Here is a 20,776-nt window from a genome sequence, read left to right on the forward strand (position 1 = left end):
CATCTTTGTATGAAATGTTTCCTTGGTGTCTCTAATCTTCCTGAAGAGATCTCTAGTGTTTCCCATTCTGTTGTTTTCCTCTATTTCTTTGCATTGATCGCTGAGGAAGGCTTTCTTATCTCTCCTTTCTATTCTTTGAAACTATTTCTATTCAAATGGGAATATCTTTCCTTTTCTCCTTTGCTTTTCACTTCTCTTCTTTTCACAGATATTTGTAAGCCTACCCTGACAGCCATTTTGCTTTTTTGCATTTCTTTCCCATGGGGATGGTCTTGATCCCTGTCTCCTGTACAATGTCATGAACCTCATTCCATAGTTCATCAGGCACTCTTATCTATCAGATCTAGTCCCTTAAATCTATTTCTCACTTCCACTGTATAGTCATAAGGGATTTAATTTAGGTCATACCTGAATGGTCTAATGATTTCCCCTACTTTCTTCAATTTAAGTGTGAATTTGGCAATAAGGAGTCCATGATCTGAGCCACAGTCAGCTCTCAGTCTTGTTTTTGCTGACTGTATAGAGCTTCTCCATCTTTGGCTGCAAAGAATATAATCAGTCTGATTTCGGTATTGATCATCTGGTGATGTCCATGTGTAGAGTGTTCGCTTGTGTTGGTGGAAGAGGGTGTTTGCTATGACCAGTGCATTCTCTTGGCAAAAGTCTATTAGCCTTTGCCCTTCTTCATTCCGCATTCCAAAGCCAGATTTGCCTGTTACTCCAGGTGTTTCTTGACGTCCTACTTTTGCATTCCAGTCCCCTATAATGAAAAGGACATCTTTTTTGGGTGTTTCTAAAAGGTCTTGTAGGTCTTCATAGAACCTTTGAACCTCAGCTTCTTCAGCGTTACTGGTTGGGACATAGACTTGTATTAGTGTGATATTGAATGGTTTGCCGTGGAAATGAACAGAGATCATTCTGTCATTTTTGAGATTGCATCCAAGTACTGCATTTCAGACTCTCTTGTTGACCATGATGGCTACTCCATTTCTTCTAAGGGATTCCTGCCCACAGTAGTAGATATAATGGTCATCTGAGTTAAATTCACCCATTCCAGTCCATTTTAGTTTGCTGATTCCTAGGGTGAATGTCGACGTTCATCCTTGCCATCTCTTGTTTGACCACTTCCAATTTGCCTTGATTCATGGACCTGACATTCCAGGTTCCTATGCAATATTGCTCTTTACAGCATCGGATCTTGCTTCTATCACCAGTCACATCCACAACTGGGTATTGTTTTTGCTTTGGCTCCATCCCTTCATTCTTTCTGGAGTTATTTCTCCACTGATCTCCAGTAGCATATTGGGCACCTACTGACCTGGGGAGTTCCTCTTTCAGTATGCTATCATTTTGCCTTTTCATAGTGTTCATGGGGTTCTCAAGGCAAGAATACTGAAGTGGTTTGCCATTCCCTTCTCCAGTGGACCACATTCTGTCATACCTGTCCACCATGACCCGCCCGTCTTGGGTGGCCCCACAGGGCATGGCTTAGTTTCATTAAGTTAGACAAGGCTGTGGTCCGTGTGATCAGATTGGCTAGTTTTCTGTGATTATGGTTTCCGTGTGTCTGCCCTCTGATGCCGTCTCGCAACACCTACCTTCTCCTTTGGGCTTCTCTTACCTTGATCATGGGGTATCTCTTCATGGCTGCACCAGCAAAATGCAGCCAGTCCTTCTTACCTTGGACGAGGTCGTCCCTCCTGACATTGAACGTGGATTAAGTCCTCTCGGCCCTCCTGCACCCACGCGGCTGCAGCTCCTTGGACGTGAGGTTGTTCCTCTTGGCAGCCACCCCTGACCTCGGATTTGGTATAGCTCCTCTCGGCGGCCTCCCCTGACCTCAGACGTGGGGTAGCTCCTCTTGGCCGCACTTCTGCGCAGTCTATCGCAGCCGGCGCACTTCTGCGTGGTCTGTTTTACCTTGTTAGTTAATCTGTTACCTGTGGCTCAGACGGGAAAGCATTTGTCTGCAGTGCAGGAGACCCGGGTTCGATCCCTGGGTTGGGAAGATCCCCTGGAGGAGGAAATGGCAGCCCACTCCAGCACTCTTGCCTGGAGAACCCCGTGGACGGCAGAGCCTGGTGGGCCACTGTCCCTCGGGTCGCAAAGGGCCGGGTACGGCCGGGCGACTGCGCTTTCCTTCACCTTGCACTCACAGTGCAGATGGTCTTGAAAACCCAGCTCAGGAACCTTAACTCACTTCCTTCTAAGCTTTTGGTGAGAAACAAGGATGGTTTAGACGGTTTGCAGTGTCTGGCCTCACTTCTGTTTATTCAGTGTCCTACTGTACCCCACTGTGTAAGGCGCACTGAGGCCACGCCCAGCTGCCCCCACTGTGTAAGGCGTGGTGAGGCCACGCCCAGCTGCCTTCTGCTCCCTGAAATTGATACCTCATTTCACGGCTTAATGTCTTTTCCGTCTCCTCTTGCCCCTTTTCTCTCTGACCAAATGACGTCTAATCTAAGAATCTCTCTTCTATTCTTCTAATAGGAACTTAGCATTTCTTTATTCCCACAGTGGTTTTTTATATTTTCACTGTAAAATGTTTTCATCCAACTTAGCTTTATTGCTTTATCATTATTAGATGCTTGGATTGTGTTTGAATGAATAAACCAGAACAGAAAGTTAATTAAAACTCTTTCACAGTTTATTAGGGGGAAAAGTAAGGTTATTTTATACTAAAAATATTGGAATTAAAATTAATCAGCCTGTGAGTTATGGTAACATCAGTTAAAGTTGTTTGTAACCCCTTAAGTGTAGGATTGGATGTTGAAGTTGAACATTGAAAGGTTTGACAAGTGATGGAAGAAACTTGTTGATCATTTGTTAATATAGAATAACTTAATTACTAAAATAAAGGAGCTTTTTTTATGACCCCTACTACTATTTTTCAATTTGAAAATATTATGTTAAAATGGAAATAACTTGAAGCATGTTGGATTTTTTTTCAGTGTCTGTTATCTGGGTATATCTCAGAATCTGTTTATGTTTTCTTAACAGTTGGTACCTATTTGAGTGGAATGAATGTGCTCATTAAAAAGTCATTATTATAGCAATTAAAACGATAACAGTGGAACAATGATTTGAGGGGCATGCCTTCTTCTGGATGTGTGTGTTTTAAATCATCTTAGGGCTGACAGAGCCTTTATAAATATAAAACAGAAACTTGGAGATGTTGTTGAAGATTATCAGGTTAGTATCAGGACCGTGAACATGATAGAGCTAATAGTATGTGGTGTCTTTGACCTTTGGTTTCATTTTCAGCTGAAGTAGTAAATTTGCATTTTTTTTCCCAGTCCTTTTGGCCATACAGTTCATTCATCTGTCAAGCACTTCCTGACCTTTTGCTGTTGTGGACTGTACCAGGTGCTAGAGTCGTGAGAACTGACTTGTTTGAAGTTCAGCTTGTAGTGTTTATCTAGGCTTCTAAAACTTGCATGACCTGGGGCAAAAGTACATGGAGGCCCTCAAATACTATGTCTAAACATTTAAATGTTATAAATCAAACGAATACATTGCTAAATAAAATAGATCTTTTCCTGTTGCCTTAGGGTATAACAGCTCAGTGATCTGGAAGGCCAAGTGAGAGTTGAGAGCGCTTGGGCTCCAATTTTGCATTGGCTGTGCTGCTGCTGCGGGGGGGGGGGGGGGGGGGGGGCGCTGGCCTCTGGGCAGCCCGGCCCGGTCTGGACCCAGGAGGGTGCTTCTTGCAGACACCGCAGCCCGCTTCCCACACCCCTGCAGACTGTACCTCCTGGCTACTGCCGGGCTCGCGGCCAGCTGCACGTCCACCAGCCCTGGCAGGGCTGGCCTAGCAGAAGGCCCTGGGGGGCTCGCGAAGCTGGCTGCGGGTGACCAGGCGTGGACCAAGCCCTGGGGATGTAGAAGGGCAGGGCTGTGTGCTGCAGAGCTGGCTGCGGGGCGACCAGGCATGGGCCAAGCCCCGGGGACGCGGAAGGGCAGGGCTGTGTGGTAAGGACAGTGGCTGGGCATGGCCTTTGCCTGGTGGGTTTGTCATGTGGAAAGGGTGGGCTCAGAGGAGGAGCAGGGAGACCACTGGGGTCCAGTGCGCAGGGCAGGCGCTCCTGCCCAGGCCCCTGGCTGGTCCTGTATGTGCCCTCTCCCAGACAGACAAAGCGCTCCTCAGACGCTCAGATCCCACAGAGTGTGCAGACTGTAAGGTAGATCAGAAGTCCACAATTCAAAAAATGAATTGCGTTTTGTTAGTGAACAGTTATTAGATGTGTATTTGCTTATGATTAAGAATAAGCAATAGTTTTCAACTGTGTTATTTTTATATTTTAGAAATTAAAATTTTTTCTGATAAAAATGATAGTGACTTTGAAATTATGATGGCTGAATAAAACTTCTAATTGTGTACTCTTTGTTTTTAACATTCCCCCACTTATTTAAAATAGTGATTAGCTGTTTTATGGGTGTTGGTGTTGTTAGAATGAAAAAGGATAAATTGAAAGGTATTCTTAATGCTGTTCTAGCCCTGTTTCAGTTTCTAAGTATATTCAAGGGAAAGAAAAAGGCTGTGAATTGACCATTTAAGTAAATCAGTTTGCATCTGAATGTCCCAAGATTATTAAATCTCGACATAGGAATGTAATTTTATATCACAAAAATTCATCCCATACAATTTTTTATAGAATGCTATCTTTGTGACTGGTCTCATGTTAATATACAGTTGGAGTTTTACAGTAATTTAGAGAAGAAAGAGTCAATTCAGTGTAAAAGGGAATACTTGATTACCCTATTGTATAAGAACAATAAAAGCTAATTTGCTGTTATATTACTCAGTATTGAAAACTGCAAGAGGCTATCTTTCTGTTCATTCTGCATTAATTGTGCTGTATTGTAGTGATACTCATGTCTATTATAGATGAGTTTTATGGAAGCCTTTTAAGTTAACATCTCTGAGCTTGTCTTTTGGCTCACGTAAATATCTTTGACATATTGTCTGCATGATTGTTGAAGGGCGAATGAAGTGTTGAAGGCAAAATGGATTAATCAGTCACTGTGATTCCTCTGTGAACACTCCCCTGATAAACTGTTCTTTGAAATGGGCTGAGTTCATCACAAAGTATAACTGATGAAAATAAGTAGTTGTATTTTAAAAAAGTCTTTAACTTATTAAACTTCATAAAGACTGTTTCTTCTAAATTTGCCTCTTATGCTGGTATTTTATTATTAAATTAATTTCAGAGTCATTTCACTGTTCATAGTTCTTTTCTTTAATTGCGTTTATAAGCCAAATAATGGGGATTAATTTTGACTTCTGTTAAAACTTAGGTAGAAAGTGGTAGATGTGACGTCTTTGTTGTTCAGTCACTCAGTCGTGTCTGACGCCTTGCGACCCCAGGGACTGCAGCAGGCCAGGCTTCCCTGTCCTTCACCATCTCCCAGGGTTTGCTCAAATTCATGTCCATTTAGTTGGTGAGAAAATCCAACTGTCTGGTCCTCTGTCGTCACCTTCTCTTCCTGCCTTCAGCCTTTCCCAGCATCAGGGTCTTTTCCAGTGAGTTGGCTGTTCGCATCAGGCGGCCACAGTATGGGAGCTGCAGCTTCAGCACCAGTCCTTCCAGGGAATGCTCGGGGCTGTCTCCTTTAGGATGGACGGGTTGGGTCTCCTTGCAGCCCAGGGGCTCTCCAGGGTCTTCTGGAGCCCTCGCCCCTGGCCTGCCGGGGAAGCTCCCTTCGGGCTCCACTGCTAGTTCTATGCCTTTACAGCGACTGCCTCTGCTAAAGTCTTGAACCCCTGAAATTATCCGTGAAGACTGGAGTCAGTACGCCCCCAGATCCTGTTGCATTGATATTTTGGCCTCTTCCCATGAATTGCAGATGTTCCTGCTGCTGCTAAGTCGCTTCAGTCGTGTCCGACTCTGTGCGACCCCATAGACGGCAGCCCACCAGGCTCCCCCGTCCCTGGGATTCTCCAGGCAAGAACACTGGAGTGGGTTGCCGTTTCCTTCTCGCAGATGTTAATAATGGCATCTAAAATGGTCAGTTTTTTCCAGAAGTTTTTCAATTGACTTGGCTCTGACCCATCAGAGAAATCACCATCTACGACAGCTGTATAGTCTTACGGAAGGTGTTTCTCAAAGCATAAGACTTGAAAGTCAAAGTTAGTGCTTGGTCCATGAGCTGCCGAATGGATGCTGTATGAGTGGGCATGAAACCACTGTGAATGAGGTTGTGTATCTTCATCAGAGACCTGCGTGACCAGCTGACCATTGCGAATAAGCAGGACTGTTTTGAAAGGAATCTTATTTTCCGAGTAGAAGATTTCAGTAATGGGCTTAAAATATTCAGTACATCCTATGGTAAACATACGTGCTGTTATCTAAGCTTGCTCTTCCGTTTATAGAGCACAGACAGAATAGATTTGCATAATTCTTAAGGCCCTCGGACTTTCGGAATGGTAAATGAGCACTGGCTTTGCCTTCAAGTCACCAGCTACATTATCCCCTAACAGGTCGGTCAGCCTGTCCTGTGGGGCTTTGCAGCCAGGCATTGATTTCTCTTTTCTAGCTAAGAAAGCCTGAGATGGCATCTCCCTGCAATAGAATGCTCTTTCATCTGCCCTGCAAGTGTCTTGTTTAATGTAGCCGCCTTCATGCGTGATCTTAGCTAGCTTTTTCCGGATAACTTGCTGCAGCTTCTACATTCGCACAGGCCGTTTCCCTTGCTGTTGCACTTGTATGTTACGGAGATGGCTTCTTTCTTTGAACCTCATGAACCAGCCTCTACCGGCATCAGACTTTTCTTCTTTATCTTGCTCAACTCTCTCAGCATAGAACTGGGGAGAGTTAGGCCTTGGTCTAGGTTTGGCTTTGACTTAAGAGAATGTGTTACCAGTTTGGTCTTCTATCCAGACCACCAAAACCTTCTCCATATCAGCAATAAGGCTGTTTAGCTTTTTATCGTTCATGTGTTCTTCGGAATAGCAGTTTCCATCTCCTTTAAGAACTTTTCCTTTGCATTCACCGCTTGGCTGTTGCAGGGCAATTCATCTAGCTTTTGGCCATCTTGGCTTTCAACAAACCTTTCTTACTAAGGTTAATCATTTCTAGCTTCTGATTAAAAGTGAGGGACTTGGGAATATTCCTTTCACTTGAATACTTAAGAGGACATTGTAGGGCTATTAATTGGTCTACTTTCAATTTTATTTTGTCTCAGGGAATAGGGAGGCTGGAGGAGAGGGGGAGATGAAGAATGGTCTTTAGAGCAGTCAGAACATTCAATTCACTGTCTTATACAGGTGTGGTTCGTGGAACCCGAGAACAATTGCAGGTGTAACATCAAGACCATTGCTTACAGTTCATGGTAACAAATATGATTACAGTTAAAAATTTTAAAATAGAATTACTGAAGTGTGACAGACACATAAAGTGAGCAAATGCTGTTGGAATGATGGCACTGATCTATTTGTTTGACAGAGGGTTGCCGCAAACCTTCTATTTGTAAAAAAATGCAACATCTGTGAAGCAAAATAAAGCAAAGTGCGATGAAGCAAGTTATGCCAGGACTGATTACCTCCATTCTCGTGACATCATTTTGTCTTCAGCATCTCTTTAGAGACAAGGGAAGTCGCTCAGTCATGTGAGACTCTTCGCTGTCCCATGGGCTGTAGCCTACCGGGCTCCTCCGTCCATGGAATTTTCCTGGCAAGAGTACTGGACTGGGCTGCCATTTCCTTCTCCAGGAAATCTTCCTGACCCGGGGATCGAACCAAGGTCTCCTGCATTGCAGGCAGACGCTTTACCTTCTGAGCCACCAGGGAAGCCCCTCTTTGGCGAAATTATGCCCATGATACAGTCATATTCTGAAGTGACTGGCTGTTAGGACTTCAATGTATGCATTTCAAGAGGACAAATGCAGCCCATTAAAGGGACATAGAATGAGTTCTGTGCTAACGTATTGGGTAACCAGTATGGTTAAGATGTGGAGCAGTTTATTTAACTTGTAAATAAATTGTATACTTTTCAAAATTGGATGTTAGGAATATCTTTTATTTCTCCTTTGACCTGGTTTGATTATACATTTGTGAAAAGGGTAATTAAAGGCTGATGATGATTATAATAATAACAGCAGCAGCAGCCACGCCGGCAAGTGCTGTAGCGCGTCCTGGGCTTGGGTAGTTAGAGGCTGATGATGGTTATAGCAGCAGCAGCGGCAGCCACGCTGCCAAGTGCTGTAGCGTGTGCTGGGCTCGGGTCTGAGCACTGGAGAGTTTTGTGTCTCGGGGTGCTGCATCGTGAGCAGGGAATCAGGGCATCTCCATTTCAGGATAGGGTGAAGTTTCTTTGCTTGTCCTTGGGAATCTGGGTGTAGATCCTGGCCTCAGTGCTCTGGGGCAGGGTCCGGGTTCATTCGTTTGTTAAGCAAGACGGAATTCTGTGTAAACCACTAATTCTTGAGGTATTTTTGAGTTTTCTGTAGGTACAGGCTTTTTACTCAATATGGAAAAGTTGAATTATTCAGGTGGTATTCTTTGGTGACAAACTAGCTTAAAAATGTCCCAGATCAAGAAAGTTCTTTAAAGAATATTCTGAACTAGATCCTATCTGGCTCATAGCTCCAATACCCATCACTTTGTGGGTGCTCAGTAAGTAATTGCAGAATGGATAGATTTCAGTTAGAGCAAAAGGGAGAGAGGCGGCCCCAGCGGCAGTGCCCAGTGGCGGTGCCCAGCAGAGCCTCGCGCTTGCACTGTCCAAAGCACATTGCCGGCTCAGCCCTGGCGAGCTTCTGCCATTTGTTTTGTCAGCAAATACGGGATGCATTGAGTGTTCACTTGATTGTAGACAGACAAAAGAAGTAACTAGTTGGACCCTTTGTATTTTAGACCTCCCACATGTTTGAGACTTGGAAACAATAGAAGAGCAGTTTCGCCTGTCTGTGTAGAGACGCCCCTTCCTGTAAGATGTCCCGGATGAGAGGTGACTCTCACACAGTACATTTTATCTCCCACCCGTAGGTGGGATTGATGGCTGTGTGTGTTTTGCCTCACCTTGTCGTGTTGGTTTATTACTTCGCTGGATGGGGCTGCATTTGGAACTATAGATCTTGTTAAAAATGTTTCTTAATAGTCAAATTGTAAATGTCTTTAGATAAAATTTCCAGGATATTTGAGAAGTAGTAGGAAAAGGCAAAGAACTGAGTTGTCACAATTCTTGTTTGAAGACAACTTTATATGGATGTGTATACATTTGTTGTTGTTTGATTATTGTCAATTTGTTCTTCAAAAAAATGGAATAATGAGCAGTCTTTTGGGAAAGCATGGCTATTTTTGGCAGAATTCTTCTTGTTAGTATTCATAATATTTCTGTAATTACCTCATTGCTCTGTAGGCTTTTGATATAGTTTGTACTTGTGATTTTCTTTTTCTTAGTTTTGGGTACTTAATGAAGAAGAAGCTTTAGATGAGATGTGAGAGAGTAAACGGACTTCCCTGCTGGCTCAGTGGCCAAGAATCTGCCTGCAGTGCAGGAGACCAGAGTTCAAGCCCTGGGTCGGGAAGATCCCCTGGAGGAGGGCTGGCAGCCCACGCCAGTGTTCTTGCCTGGAGGATCCCACGGACAGAGGAGCCTGGTGGGCTGCAGTCCCTGGGTCACAGAGCTGGACGGGCCTGAGCAGCGGCAGCAGAGAGGATAAAATTTTGATTCTGTATTAAAAGAAGATTACGTCCAACTTGCTAATGCTGTTTGGGTTTTCTAAATTAAAAAAAAATTCCTTAAATTCAAGATAAATTATAAGTAGTTGAATTAGATACTGTAATTGTTAAGGATGAATAAATGTTTTTCGGCTTTCTCATTTTTCTCATTGATATCTGAATTTGTACAGTTTTCAGTCTTTTTATCATTTCAATATTAGTGACTTTTTGAGTCTCATGTCCATTCAGTGGAATTTCACTAACTGAAAATATTTGGTAAATTTTTAGTTGTCTTTGTATGAATGAAACCCCTAAGGTTATACAAAATGCAATTGAGTATGACTGAGTTTAAATCAGACCTTTGTGATATATTTGTGTCTTAATTTAGGTTGGTTGAAGACCTTTGATGACTACTTTAGAGAGAAGACCCAGTATATTTTTAATAATATGGTTGTCAAGTTGAAAGAAGACCCCCGGAGAAAATTTATATGGTCTGAGATCTCTTACCTTTCGAAGTGGTGGGAAACTATAGATGTTCAGAAGAAGGATGCTGTTAAAAGGTTTGTTGTTTAAAATTATTGCTTTTTGAAATTAGGTAATATTAAATACATTAATTTTGCAATGAAATGTGTTGACTTTTCAGAAGTTGAAAATTCTTAGCTTTATAAATGAAACTTAAAATATTTCTCCATATCCTTTTATTACCTTGATTCTGGTTCATTTCTGAAAAAGTGACCTGAAACTTCTCCATTGAAATTCTTATGTTCCAGCTTTGTCCTTGCAATGGAATTACTACATCAGAGGGGCTTACTGTTTTAAAGATTTTTTTGTGAAGCATATAAATCAGAGTGATCCCCGTAAGGGTGATTTCAGTGTATTCTTCGTTTAGAAATGTACCAGTTTCTCTGCATATTAGCAGATGAAATTCTCTGCGTATTTGCAGTGTAGTTCTTTCTAAAACATGTCAATTTAAGCATGGGAAAGTTTGCATTTTTGGTTGGTGATGGTGGTGCGTGTTTGCATTTTTGGTTGGTGATGGTGGTGCGTGTTTGCATTTTTGGTTGGTGATGGTGGTGCGTGTTTGCATTTTTGGTTGGTGATGGTGGTGCGTGTTTGCATTTTTGGTTGGTGATGGTGGTGCGTGTTTTCTTGTATGTGCAGGCGGAGCTTTTTGCGAGCTGCTTGATCGTGTGCTTTCCTTACTGATTTCTGAGAGTGTTATGCACACATGTGAACCCTTATTTTTTCTGAAGCTTTAAATTTCTTCTTAATTGTTAGTGTTTGACAAATAGACTTCAAAAGTTTTTATGTAGTCTAATGTGTTAATCTGTTTTCTTGATACTGGCTTTTCTGTCATACCCAAGTCTTACCCAGCCTAGGAGCAGATCTTTCCCCACCTCGAGTGTTTTTACTGCTCCCTTTTATAACCCTCCGGTTTATTCTTGACTGTGGTGTGACGGGGCTTTTGCTCTGCTGTCTCCCTCCTCTCGCCGCCCACCTGGCTTCCGGGAGTTTGAGGTCTGTCCTAGCATAAGCTACTTTTTTCACTTGCTTAGTGTCCAGTGTGCACCACTTGCGGCATCACTTCGTGTGTTAAGTACCTTACAGGTGATAACGGATCATCTTTGCAGTAATCCTATGTAGTGAGTCCAGTGAGTGTCCTGATTGTACAGTTGGGGTCACCCAGCTGGACATGCCACACTGCTTACCGTCCAGGCCAGCCTCAGCCCCATAAGCTGTTCCCTTACACATTCATTCTTTCCACTGACTTGAAGTGCCATCTTTATTGTATTTAAATAAGCATTGATTTCTGGGCTTTCTGACCTCTTTCATAGACTTTTCCGTGTAACTGTAATTGTTGCAAGCTTATGAGGTGTTTCATTAACAGAAAGTTTAAATCTTCCCTTATTTTTCTTTATTGAAAAGTTCTTTTAATGAGTGACTGCTTAATTTTCCCAGAGAGCTTTGGAATTAATTTTTCCTACTCTGTCCCCCAAAAAAGAGGGGAAAGATTTTGAGAGGTATTGACCTAAATGTTTAAAGGTATTTACGGGAGAATTGGCTTTCCATTATTATCTATCAATCAGACATTTTTTCTTCCCTGATAGCATCCTTAAAATGCTTACAAGAATGGTCAGAAGATGTCAGGAGTAAGGGCTGTAGGCTCTGAGAGGCCTGCACGCACCAGGAGTCACTGCGGCACCCAGAGCTTGAGCTCTTCCTCGCTTGCAGTGTGTGGCCACAGGAGGCGGTTGTCAGCACAGCCTTCCAGTCAGTCACGGCAAGCTGGGATTCCAAGACACTGCATAAGATGTATTGACTTTTTAAGGTGAAATGTTAGCAGCCAGTTTAGATTACCATGCACACATACACATCCTTAGTTAAAATCAAGCTGCCCACTGGTTTGCAACTTTTCAAAAATTAAGAACTGCCCTGTAACACTCTATGGAATTGGTGCTTGTCAGATATGTAATTTTTTTTTTTAACTAAGTTTAAAGACAATTTTTCTGTCTGTCTAGGTCTTATGTTGCTCCTTGAATATAAATAATGCTTTATAGTTTCTTAAATTATTATTTTATAGCATTTTACTTAGATTCTGCAGATTTTAAGATTTTATTCTATCTGTAGGTTCTTTTTCCTTATTATTTGGTGGGACCTGATTATTTTTTTTATCTTGATTAGATTGGCTGAAGCTCTTACTAGCTTCATTTGTTTTGTACCCCCACTTGTTTCCTAAAAACGTTTTTTGCACTTTACTGATACTTACTCTTGACTTTTCTGTTTTTATTTAATTCCTTCTGCCTGTTTTCTAACTAATGCTAAGTGGCCCAGTTGATTTACTTGAACAAGAAATATTTCTCTCTGTGTTTGCCTTTTAGCACTGCTCTTAACTAGCATTCACATTTTTATGTGTTATTTTGTTAATATGATATTTTTTCCTAAATCATCTGTAACTGTATTATTGTTTGCTTTTGCCATATATCTGGGTGTGTATAACTTATTGTTAAATTTTTCATCTATCAATTCAAATACTTTTCATCTTCTCTGTTCTGCTCTTACTAATTAGTTTTTATTTCATTTCCTTATAATTCAGTTATCTAGTTGCCTCTGGTCTCTCTTTGGCATATGCTTTTAGTTTTTTTGTTAAAATTTGCTGCATTTTATGCGATTTTTTTCAGGGTTTTTTCTTCCCACTTCACATTCGGTTATCGGTCATGTAGGGCCTATTATTTTCTGGCTTCAAGGCGTGGTTTTAACTATGCTTTTTAATTACCCTTTAGCTCTGGATTCTTTATATTGTTGTTTATGTGTCCAAACGTCTTCTCTTCTTTTTTTTAAACCCATCCCATGAGGAATAACATGTCCACACCTGGAATCTGTTTCGAAACAGAGAGTGTGCCTTGAATCGCATCCCTTCCTTTTGTGACCGGACACTGCTGCCATCTCATTTTCCTGGTTTCCGTTTAGGAAACGGTCTCCAAACACAGAAGTCACACCTTTCATTTTCCTGCCCCAGGTCAGACAGGTCAGCTGTTATCTGAGCGCAGCTGGTCAGTCTATTATTTCCCAGGGTTTTCAGTCCTTGGACAGTGACATGAAGGTAGGCAGGTGAAAGGAAGGGAACAGATGGAGGGAAGCTTGGGGCCACCCCTTGTAGCACGGGTTGTTCGCAAGAGGCTTCCTGCCCTGGGGCAGCCCCTGTGTGCCTGTGGTGTGCCTCCTCAGTGTTTCCAGGCCTCTGTTTAGCCTGGGCTTGTAGCTGGCCCTCAGTCCTGGGTGCCCACAGCAGCCCCCAGTGCATTTCCCTTTCAGAGTCAGTCAGTGCTGCTTGTGGGCAGGGAGCTGGCTGACGTGCTGCTGTGCCCAGTCACTCAGCTGTGCCCTGCTCTTCATGACCCATAAGCTGCAGCACACCAGGCTTCCCTGGCCTTCACCATCTCTCTGAGATTTCTCAAACTCATGTCCACTGAGTCAGTGACGCTATCTGACCAGCTCACTCTCTGTTACTCTTTTCTCCTCTTGTCCTTACACTTTCCCAGCATCAGAGTCTTTTCCAAAGAGTTGGCTTCTTCAATCAGGTGACCAAAGTATTGGAGCTTCAGCTTCAGAACCAGTCCTTTCAGTGAATATTCAGGGTTGATTTCCTTTAGGATTGACTGGTTTCATCTCTTTGCAGTCCAAGGGACTCTCAAGAGTCCTTTCCAGCACCAAAGTTTGAAAGCATCAATTCTTTGGTGCTCAGCTTTCTTTATAGTCCAACTCTTACATCCATACATGACCACTGGAAAACCATAGCCTTGACTAGACGGACCTTTGTTGGCAAAGTGATGTTTCTGCTTTTTAATACACTGTTGAGATTTGTCGTAGCTATTCTTCCAAGAAGCAAGCATCTTTTGATTTTGTGGCTGCACTCACCGTCTGCAGTGATTTTAGAGTCCAAGAAAATGAAATCTGACAGTTTCCACATTTTCTCCATCTGTTTGCCAAGAAGTGATGGGACCGGATGCCATTATCTTTGTTTTTTGAACGTTGAGTTTTAAGCCAGCTTTTTCACTCTCCTCTTTCACCTTAATCAAGAGATCTTTAGTTCTTTACTTTCTGCCATAAATAAGGGTGGTGTCATCTGCATATCTGAGGTTATTGGTTTTTCTCCTGGCAATCTTGATTCCAGCTTGTGCCTCCTCCAGCCCAGCGTTTCACTTGATGTACTCTGCATAGAAGTTAAATAAGCAGGGTGATAAAATGCAGCCTTGACATACTCCTTTCCCAGTTTTGAACTAGTCCGTTGTTCCATGTCCATTTCTAACTGTTGCTTCTTGACCTTTATACAGGTTTCTCAGGAAGCAGGTCAGGTGGTCTGGTATTCCCATCTTGTTAAGAATTTTCCACAGTTTGTGGTGATCTACACAGTCAAAGGCTTTATCAGAGTCAATGAAGCAGAAGTAGATGTTTTAGCTGATATATTTCTCCTCAAATCCTTTGTTGGAGAGCAGAGTTCCAGAAAGAAAAAAAAAAAGACGCATAGTTTTGCTCCCATTATTTTAAATTCTGAGCTTATACTAAGCGGCATTACTGATAGAATTTTTTTTTTGACTGCTAGTGTAATGGTTATGCAATGGTTTATTTTTCCCTTTTTGAAGATGAATCTATGGATTAAATATCTGTAGCTAAATTTGCAAGCTAGCTGTTGCAGAGAAGAACCTGTTAATTCTAGCAGAGTTTTCTGTGAGCTTTATTGTCCCTGAAGAATACCAATTGATGATGGGAATTTAACAGAAATACAGCTCAAGTGATCTTCATAATACGTGCTAGCAACGACTTGTTTGAGTCTTCCCCCTGTGGTAGCAGGATTCAGCTCTATAAGCTTTTTAAAGTGAGAAATCCAGTTAACCAGAAGGAGACTCATGCAGACAACATCTACCTTCTTTATTCATGTGACTCACTTTAATCAAGCAGAGTCATGGTTCCTACCTGTAACACAGATACAGTGGATTTAAAAGAAACTGCCTTGTTATAATCAGCCCATTTTCTGTCTACTCTTGTTTTATTTTGAAAATAACTGGTATGTTAACATTCTTTTCACTTTCCAAACTTCATATTTGAATATTTTTTAGCTAAATTCAGTTTAAATACTGTGTGGTATTTATAACACATAGAAGTGTGGACCCTTACTCAAATAGCTGAAACGTTAGCCTTAGCATTTCCTTTGACTGTCACCCAGCATGTTCCATATTCATTTCCCCTCTGGGCTCTGAGATAGTGAAAGGGTTTTTACATAGCATTTGCTTCTGCTATTGAGACCAGTGTTCAAGTGAGAAGCCCACTGAACTGTTGGAACCTAGAATAGTTTATGTGTTTGCCAGTATCTTGACCAACTTCTCTGTGTGGGCCTCTGATATGAAATAAGGCTCCAAATGTATGTATTAGATATTGTCTTGACCACGTTTCTGGATTGCATTGCTTTGCCAAGCCTGCAGTCTTCCATCTTTCTACCATTCCCTTGCATCTTTTCTCCCTAGGTTTATAGTTAGGTAAACCTTCTACCCTGTCCTAGTAACTGTCTCTGCTTATTGAAATCAGAGAAATGTTTGAGGTTGCTTTCTTAAATAATACAACTGCAAACATATTGCAGACTTACATACATTCTTTATCTTGAGCTCACTTGGAAAAATAACCTTTAAAGTTCTTACACTAGCTAATTTATTATACATTTTATACAGGTCAGATTTTATGGTGTTTAACCAAAGGCTGCTATAAAATTTGCAGAGCAGTGAGAAGTTACAGTGTGTCTTGTGATGTTCAGAGTAAACTGCAGGTTTGGATCGAATTTGGAGCCTAAAGATACATAGCGTTTCATCGAAGGAGTCAAAGCAGCGCCTGCTGTCCCAGATGACTTTGGTTCTAGTAGGGAAGCAGAGGTGTAGGCTTATTTCAGGAAGTACCTACTCCATCCCGGCACCGGCCTCCAGTCCCGGCTCCTCCCTCCCCCCTCTTTTGGTTCTTGGCTGGCTTCCGCTACAGAGACGGCAGAAGCCTGGGGCAGAAGCCTGGGGCGCTGACGAGTGCTCCTCTGTGGGTGCTTTCCAGCCCTTCGGGGGGGGGGTTTCTTGGCAGCGCTCTCGCTGACCGCTGTGCGCCTTGTTTTGTCTTCAGAGGCCCGGAGCTCTTCTCCAGCCCCAGGCGTGTGTGGCTGAATGGAGCTTTCTCCTCCCCCTGGGGACTCCCTCCTCTGCCCCTTCTTACACATTCCAGCTCTCACCTGTGGGCAACGGCTGCTTCTCCTCTTCAGTCTGCGGGCGACGCCACAGTGTGCAGGCTGCTTCCACATCTAAAGTTCCAACCTCACTTTCTCTTCTTCCCTAGTTGAGGGTAGGAGTAACACTAACACTTACTGAGCGGTCACTCTACGCAGTGTGGAAGGCGTATTCTCAGCAGCACTATGGACTCGTTCAGCTGGTCCTAGATCGTTCCTGTGTGCTGAGATCCTGCATTATCCTCATTCTCCTGCTGAGGATACCAGGGCAGAGGGGGTCAGGAGTGTGCCTCGGGTCCCAGCGTATGAGCCTGCCCGTGTCTCTCCTTGGCTTCAGATGCCTCAGTGACATCCGGCGTCCAAAGGCCCAGCGCAGCCCCTCCGCTGGGCACGCCCTTGCTCTGGCCCGGTTCCTGCTCGCCTGTCTGCCCTTCCCTCCATCACTTCTCCCCTCACAGCCTGCTCTGAGCCCTGCTGAGCCGCGTGGATGTCCTCAGTCACGGTTACTCTCTCCTTAGAAATTTGCTCATGAGTTTAGCTGAGAATTTTTTTTTCCCGTTTGTGTATTGGATAATCTCAATGCTGTTTATTCTTTAAGATTCAACTGAAATATTGCCTCACCTCCAAAGCCTTCCCTTATTTTCTCCATCATCTATTCAGCAAGTATTTACTGTGCTAGATTCCAGGGATACAAGAAATGAATTAGATTTACCTGGTCCCAGCCCTCAGGGCAGGGGAGGGAAGACAATGTAATTAACACAGTATGGCAATAAAGTCTTTCCTTCTGTGGAAACAAGGGGGTCTTGGAAAGCTCCCTGAAGCAAGTGATATTCAGGTTAAAACTGGAAAGGCTATTAGAATAGCCAGTAGCAGAAGGTGGGGAAAGGATTCCAGGTTATGGGAGGAGAGTTGTGATTATGGGACAGGATTAGCAAGAACATGGCCCGTTCAGACGCCTGAAAGAAGTTTATTAGGCTGCAGCAGAGCAGGCGAGGGTGTGTGTGCAGGGGCTGAGCAAAGTGTAGTCCTCAGGGAGATGCAGGCTAAAGTTGCTACAAGGTGCTGTCCAAACCCCTGAAAGGGCTGCAGTCCAAAGGACTGGCAGCACCAAGGCTTGGGGAGAGTGTGCGGTGACTGTAACTCTTACACTGCTAGTGGGAATATAAAACGAGAAGTCTACTTTCTGAAAGGCTGCCTGAGTTTCCCAAAGGTAAATATTCATCAGCTTTCCAAGACCTGCTTGTTTCCGTAGAAGGAACCGCTTGCTGCGATGCAGTTCTCACTCCGCTGTCGTGCCTGCCCTGCTCTCAGGGCTGAGACCAGGTGAGTCTAACTCCTGGGGCTCCCTCCTAGGAATTTATTGGAGAAAAGTAGAGACATGTTCACAAAAAAGACTTACATAGACATTTTCATAGCAGAATCTCTTACAATGACTTCAGACTGGAAACAGTCCAAATATCCATCAACAGAATAATGAATTAAAATATTGTGCTATATTTAAACAATGAATTACCACTCAGCAATGAAAAATAATGGTACTGAAATATACAGAAATATGGATGAATCTAACAAACATGTTAGCAAAAGGATCCTGACAGCCAAGCATGTTGTGTAACTCTGTTTTATGAAGTCTGAGAGTAGCTAAGCTAATCTGTTGGGATATAAGTCACAAGGTAAGAATGTCCTTTTTTGGTTGTTATTGTTGGGGGGAATTGATTGGAAAGGGTAGAAGGGACATCTCTGAATAGCTTATGTCTTATTTTTGGTAGTAACGGGTACAATTTTGGGCAGTAACGGGTATAAACAGTTGTCAAAATACATCAAACTGCGCACATGTATATTATGTGTTGCTCTGTCTCAATTATAAATACTTTAGCAAAAATGATCAGCCATAACATAATGATATATGTCTATGTATTGACATAGAAAGATGTTTATGGTATATAGTATTAAGTAAAATAAACTGGTTAAAAACTATTCTACCATAACCTTTTATGTCTTTATAGAAGGACATTAAGAGTGAGGTTTTCAATTTTATTCTTCAGCCTCATGTATTTTCTGATTTATTTGAATGAAAATTTTATTGTTTTTATTTTTTAAAAATGAGAAAATGAAATACTATTTATTATACAATGAAATATTTAAAGTATATCTTACTGAAATTTTACAGAAACTATTAGTTAAACCATCTAATATGGTAAATATTCTTAAATGAAATTTCATGACTTTTATGCTATAGTTTTGTTTGTTTTTAGTGCTTAAAAGAAATCAGGGTAGTATGGCATTTGTAGTTTAGAAAAAAGTTTAATTCATATTTTAACATAAGTCTGAACATATCAAGGGTACACAGTGGAAGGTAAGGTGCTGGCTGCTGTTTCTTTGTCATCTAACTCTTCACAGGAGGCAGCTATTGTGATCAGGCATGTATGATTTATGGAGAAATAGGAAAAGATACGTTCATGTACACATGTGCAGACACATGCATGTGTGTCATGCGGATGCTAGCCTGCCACGCACACTGTGCTCTGTTTTGAGTGCACCTTTTTTATTGTAGTCTAATGTATATGACCTAAAATTTATCACTTTGGTGTTTCTGTGTGTGGCGTTCGCTGGCATTACATATGCTCACATAGCTTTGCAGCGCGCCCGTCGCCCGTCTCCAGAACTCTGCCCTCGCCCTGGATTGAGGCGCTGCGCCTGGCGCACAGTCGCTCCCCAGCCCCTTCACGCTGGCCTGGCAGTCACTCTCCTGCCTCTGTCTCTGCCAGGCTCACGCTGTAGGTGGAAGCAGACAACGCTTGTCTCGCTGTGTCTGCCTGTTGCACTCACCATAACGTGTTTGAGGTCCGTCCGTGTTGAAGCATGTGTCGGTTGCCTTCTTTTCCAGGGCTGAGTGGCATTCCATGGCGTGAATATGCTCTGTTTTGCTTATTCATTAATCCGTCAGTGGACATTTGGATTGTTTCTACCTTTGGGCTGTTGCAAAAATGCTGCTATGAACATGAGTATATAAACACCAGTTTGAGGCCTTACTTTCAGGTCTTCTGTGTGTATACCCAGAAGTGGAATTGCTGGATCCTGTAACAGTTCTGTGTTTAATTTTTCGCAGAACTCCCACATTGTTCTCCATACTAGCTGCATCATCTCACATTGCCACTAGTAGTGCTTGAGGTTTCCAGCTTCTCTGCATTTCTTACCAACACCTGTTTCCTGTTTCTCTTTTCTTTCTTCCTTTCTTTTTTATAATAGCCATCCTAATGAGTTTTGTACCATGCTTTTTAAACTTGATGTGTCTCAGAGAATCTTTCAGGAAACTTTCTTTTTTAAAGACTGTATAAAAGTCTTTGTTATGAGTGGGCCTTAATTTAACTTCTCCTGATTAATGGCCCTGTGTTTTCTTTTCCGGTCTTTTGTGAATGCATGGAGTATATCTTTATCTTTAGTGTATACAGTTGACCATTGATAGTCCTCAGAGGATTGGTTGCAGAGCCTGCCCCGGATACCAAAATCCTTATATGAAATTGAGTAGTATTTGCATTTAACTTATACACATTTCTCCTGCATACTTGAAACCATCTCCAGATTACTTATAATATTTAATACAATGTAAATGTTATGTTAATCAGTTCAGTTCAGTTCAGTTCAGTCACTCAGTCATGTCTGACTCTTCGGGACCACGTGAACCACAGCACGCCAGGCCTCCCTGTCCATCACCAACTCCCGGAGTCCACCCAAACCCATGTCCATCGAGTCAGTGATGCCATCCAGCTATCTCATCCTCTGTCGTCCCCTTCTCCTCCTGCCCTCAATTTTTCCCAGCATCAGGGTCTTTTCAAATGAGTCAGCTCTTTGCATCAGGTGGCCAAAGTATTGGAGTTTCAGCTTCAGCATCAGTCCTTCCAATGAACACCCAGGACTGATCTCCTTTAGAATGGACTGGTTGGAAATCCTTGCAGTCCAAGGACTCTCAAGAGTCTTCTCCAACACCACAGTTCAAAAGCATCAATTCTTCGGCACTCAGCTTTCTTCACAGTCCAGCTCTCACATCCATACATGACTACTGGAAAAACCATAGCCTTGACTAGACGGATCTTTCTTGGCAAAGTAATGTCTCTGCTTTTGAATATGCTGTCTAGGTTGGTCATAACTTTCCTTCCAAGGAGTAAACATCTTTTAATTTCATGGCTGCAGTCACCATCTGCAGTGAATTTGGAGTCCAGAAAAATAAAGTCTGACACTGTTTCCACTGTTTCCCCTTCTATTTGCCATGAAGTGTTAATAGTTGTCAGTATAATGTCAGTGCTATGTAAGTAGTTGCTAGTGTGCGACAAATTCAATTTTTGCTTTTGGGACTTTTTGGA

The 20,776-nt window shown here is 42.6% G+C and overlaps 1 protein-coding gene across 1 annotated transcript in view; it reads left to right on the top strand.

Moving 5' to 3' along the window:
* The window catches only part of MAN2A1 (mannosidase alpha class 2A member 1), a 197,364-nt gene that overhangs the window by 55,303 nt on the left and 121,285 nt on the right, over positions 1-20,776 (top strand). The window contains exon 4 of the mRNA XM_052643697.1: positions 10,050-10,221. Within this exon, the coding sequence (XP_052499657.1) occupies positions 10,050-10,221 (172 nt within the window). The remainder of the gene's footprint in view (positions 1-10,049; positions 10,222-20,776) is intronic.

This window comes from Budorcas taxicolor, chromosome 7, assembly GCF_023091745.1.
Source record: "Budorcas taxicolor isolate Tak-1 chromosome 7, Takin1.1, whole genome shotgun sequence".
Classification (NCBI taxonomy): Eukaryota; Metazoa; Chordata; class Mammalia; order Artiodactyla; family Bovidae; genus Budorcas; species Budorcas taxicolor.